This window comes from Sturnira hondurensis, unplaced genomic scaffold, assembly GCF_014824575.4.
Source record: "Sturnira hondurensis isolate 20B ecotype Veracruz unplaced genomic scaffold, ASM1482457v3 Scaffold0007865, whole genome shotgun sequence".
NCBI lineage: Eukaryota > Metazoa > Chordata > Mammalia > Chiroptera > Phyllostomidae > Sturnira > Sturnira hondurensis.
In genome coordinates this window covers 3,819,278-3,823,107 of record NW_028080496.1, presented here as the reverse complement: position 1 = coordinate 3,823,107, position 3,830 = coordinate 3,819,278, and the positions used below count along the sequence as shown (strand labels likewise).

Here is a 3,830-nt window from a genome sequence, read left to right as displayed (position 1 = left end):
CTTTTGTTTTTCTAGACTTGGAAACGTTAACATGGCCCTGGAGAACCCTAGTTACCATCCGAAAAAACTTAAACCAATTCCACAAATTCCTTCTCACAAGGCTCTCTCGTTTTTACTTAACTCCCAGGCTAGGAAGTCTCCTTCCAAGGTGGATCTTGGCTTGAAAAACTTAATACAGCACTGGAGAAAGGTATTTACTCTCTGAAGAACCTGAAACCCATTCTGCAAAGTCCTTCTCTCCAACGCTTTCTAGTTTTTCTAGGGAAACTTGGAGAACTGTAACTGTTTTTCAAGTCCAGATCCATCTCAGAAGAAGTCTTCCTCGCTTGGGAGTTAAGAAAAATACAAGGAAACTTACAGAGAATGTGTTTGTGGAATGTGTTTCTGGTTCTTCAGATGGTACATAGGCTTCTCCAGTGTAGTGTTAAGTTTTCCAACTCTAGAAATAAAATCTGGACTTGAAAAACTAGACATAGAAAACTGCAGAAGTTTTCCAAATCTAGTTTTCCAATCCCAATCCACGTCAGAAGAAGCCTACCTTGCTTGGTTGTTAAGACAAAACTAGGCAGCCTTGCAGTGCAGGTGGTTGCAGAATGGGTTTCAGGTTCTTGGGATCGTAAATCAGCTTCTCCGGTGTAGTGTTAAGTTTTCTAAGTCTAGGGGGAAAAAAACCTGGACTTGGAAAACTAGATTTGGAAAACGAAGTTTCTGCAAGTAGGACTTCGGCCCTCCAGGCAGAGCAGAGGTTGTGCTGGGTGCCCTGGGGACAGAGAGACTTGTCCTGCTCACCTTTGCCTCTGAACCCTGTCTCCCTGGCCCCTAGGAAGGCGAGGGGGTGCAGCAGGCCTTGCACAGCCAGGTGGCCGAGACTTTCTGGCTGCCCTGGAGGACGCCATGGAGCAGTACAAGCTCCAGGTAGGGGTGCCACTTCTAAGGAGAGGGTGCCAGGGATCGAGTTTCCCAAACCGGAGGAAAGCAGCGGGGACAGGTTCCAGCAGGGCAGGGGAGATGAGGGTGTGCACGAGAAGCGTGGAGGTGGGACACTATGGTGTGGGTGGGTGTGCAGGATGGTCCTGAGTGTAGGTGGCAGGTGGGCCTGGAGGGCTGCAAGGTGGGCCACTGCAGCTGGATCCTTTCTTGGTCCCAAGGTAACTGGGTCAGCGTTGTTCCTGGAGCCCTGTGGCGCCAGGTGGCAGTGATTGGCAGGAACATGGAGGACTGGCAGGGTGGGATGAGAGCTGGAGCCAGAGCTGTTTGGGGTGTGTGTGTATGTGTGTGAGTGTGTGTAACTAAGAGGTGGTCAGAGTGTTTGACCCTCCTCAGGGAGTGGGTGGGGGGCCCTTCGCACCTGTTCCCCAGTCTCCTGCACTTAGTCCCGATTGCTCCCCCTCCCCAGTCCCTGTCTCCCCCCTCAGCACCCGGGCCATGTCTTGCAGAGTGACCATCTGCGTGAGCAGCGGGAAGAGATGGCGGAGCTGCGGCTGTGGCTGGAGCTGGTGAGGCCAGGCTGGAGGGCCTCGGGGCTCCTGCAGGACCTGCCTCCTGGGTCCTTTGGGCCCCGGCCTCACACAGCGCCCCTGGCGGATGCCCACAGCCACATGCTGGCCAGGCTGTCCCTAGCTGAGGGTTCCCTGGCGCAGGGAGTCAGCACCATGTCTGAGCCGGGCGGCCTCCGCACAGGTGGTGACACTGCAGGAGGAGCAGCACCAGCAGCAGGTGGCCTTCTCCGAGCTGGAGATGCAGCTGGAGGAGCAGCAGCGGCTGGTGTACTGGCTGGAGGCAGCTCCTGGAGACAGACCGCCAGCTGACCCGGCAGCAGAAGGAGCATGAGCGGAGCCTGCAGCTGCTCCTGCAGCAGAGCCGAGATGAGGTCCGCACGCAGCTCACGCACAGCCCCAACCCATGTGCCTGGCCGCCCTGCCACCCGCCTTTCTGCGTGTCCCCACAGACCACCTTGGTGAAGGGCTGGCCGACAGCAGGAGGCAGTATGAGGCCAGGATCCAGGCTCTGGAGAGGGAGCTGGGCCGCCATATGTGGATGAACCAGGAGCTGAAGCAGAAGCTGGGGGGTGCAGGCTCAGCGGGACCAGGCAGGGGTAAGCCTCACTGCCTGCGGCGGACGCGGGGCCCTGCCTTGCAGAAACCCCTTCGCCCACAGCTCTTTGGGGGTCCTTTCCCACATTGCTTGTGCTGGGCTCCGGAAGCCAGCACCGAGGGAGCGCTGGCGCCTCCCCTCCTGACCAGGGTGTCACTGTCCTCCGTGACAGGTTGGGAGAAGAGGACCCTGTGCCCTGGAAATGAGGACGAGCTGCGCGCAGCACCCGAGCCTGTTGGGCAGCTGCCCCTTGCAGAGGGCGCCCCACGTGCCCGGGAGGAGGGGCGGGACCTGGTCCACGCCCCGCTCCCACTGACGTGGAAGCGCTCCAGCCTGGGCGGAGAGGAGCAGGGATCCCAGGAGGAGCTGCGACAGCGGGAGACAGCGGGAGGCCGCAGAGCCCCTTGTGGGGCAGGCCCTGCCTGTGGGGGTGGGGGCCCTGCCCTGGCAGGTGGGGCCCTTGGCCAGACCCCGGCGGGAGCTGCGCAGGGCCAGCCCAGGGATGATCGATGTCAGGAGGAGCCCCCTGTAGGCCCTGGGCAGAGCCAGCTTTGGCCGGGGGTCCAGCCTGCCGGAAGGTACGGTGCGTGCCTGCATCTGCCAAGGGGTCCGCACCTCACTCTAAATCCGAGTCAGCCCAAGTGAACTGGGCTCAGGTGTTACTTTTTAAAAAAGTATCCCTCCCCCCACCGCTCCCTTCCTGTGAGCTGCGGTAGGACGGCCGCCTTTGGCTCTGAGCAGTTCCAGCAGGACGCTTCCGGTCTACAGGCCGTGCGCTCTCTCTGTCGGGGCTGATCCTGGAGTGGCCTGGGGTTTACGTGGGCAGTGTGGGGGGTCGGGGAGCAGCAGGTGTTTGGAGTTTTGTACCCGTGTTGTAATAAATGAGAACAGCCTCTGGAGACATGGGGTGTTCGCTGAGTTTGACCGACAATAGCAGGAAGCGGCTCTGGGAGCGCAGTAGGCCTGGAAGTCACTGCGAGACCGTGGGCAGTTGCAGGCGGGCCCTGCACCAGGACTGCACAGCAGGCCGCCCACCCCGACGCTGTGAGCCGCCCCCCGCAGATGGCGAGAACTGGGCTGGGGACTGGCTCTGGGGGTACCAAGCTGGGCCACGGCCACAGCAAACCTCAGGCTGGGCATTGTACAGACGCGGCAGAAGCTGAGTAGCCAGAGGTAACTTTATTGTTACAGGAAATGTAAAACATTCACCCTACCACCCGCCTCTGTCTCAGGCTCCCAGCCTCGTATCTGCTTCACAAGGGTCCCATTTCACAAGAGAGGTAGCTTGTCCTGACCTGTCAAGGTCATGGTCGGGGGCGGGGCTGGAATGGCATCCTGGTCTTGCTGGGCTGTGCCTGGCTCCATGCTGCCTCTGAGGTACAGCACCCCCCAACCGCAGGCAGGGGCTGGGGGGATGCAGGCTGGGGCCAGGCCCCTAGACGTTATGCCTGTGGGGTGACCCTACCTTCATCTTTCGAACTCGTCCAGTTCCCAGAAGCCCATTCTTCCTGTTCTGTGTGGCAAGCCGGGCTCAGGCGGAGCCAGCCTCTGGGTGCTCTGCTGCCCCCGCAGCGCCGGCCGTGCCCAGAGCACAGCCCTCCCGGAGCGCCTCTGACGCAGGGAAGCAGGAGCGCCTGGACCAGCCCTTCACGGTCTGCGGCTGTCAATCCCCTGGCCCGTCCCGCCTCACTAGCTGATCAGCTTCTTCCGAGAGTAGGTTCTGCTGATGGGGCGTC

General features: G+C 60.2%; 1 protein-coding gene across 1 annotated transcript; it reads left to right on the top strand.

Annotated features, from left to right (window-relative positions):
* The first annotated feature begins 1,902 nt into the window (after positions 1-1,902).
* LOC118992084 (kinesin-like protein KIF7) lies at positions 1,903-3,709 on the top strand. The gene is made up of 3 exons (XM_037053828.1): positions 1,903-2,095; positions 2,267-2,672; positions 3,583-3,709. Exons 1-3 carry the CDS (start codon positions 1,903-1,905, stop codon positions 3,707-3,709), a joined length of 726 nt encoding a protein of 241 aa, XP_036909723.1.
* Positions 3,710-3,830: the final 121 nt, after the last annotated feature.

Excerpts from the sequence above, each read along its gene's own strand:
- LOC118992084 (XM_037053828.1), top strand. The coding sequence starts at position 1,903 with ATGTGCCTGGCCGCCCTGCCACCCGCCTTTCTGCGTGTCCCCACAGAC. Across the intron at positions 2,096-2,266 it reads CTCAGCGGGACCAGGCAGGG|GTTGGGAGAAGAGGACCCTG; the intron begins GTAAGCCTCACT and ends CCTCCGTGACAG. Across the intron at positions 2,673-3,582 it reads GGGGTCCAGCCTGCCGGAAG|TTCCCAGAAGCCCATTCTTC; the intron begins GTACGGTGCGTG and ends GAACTCGTCCAG.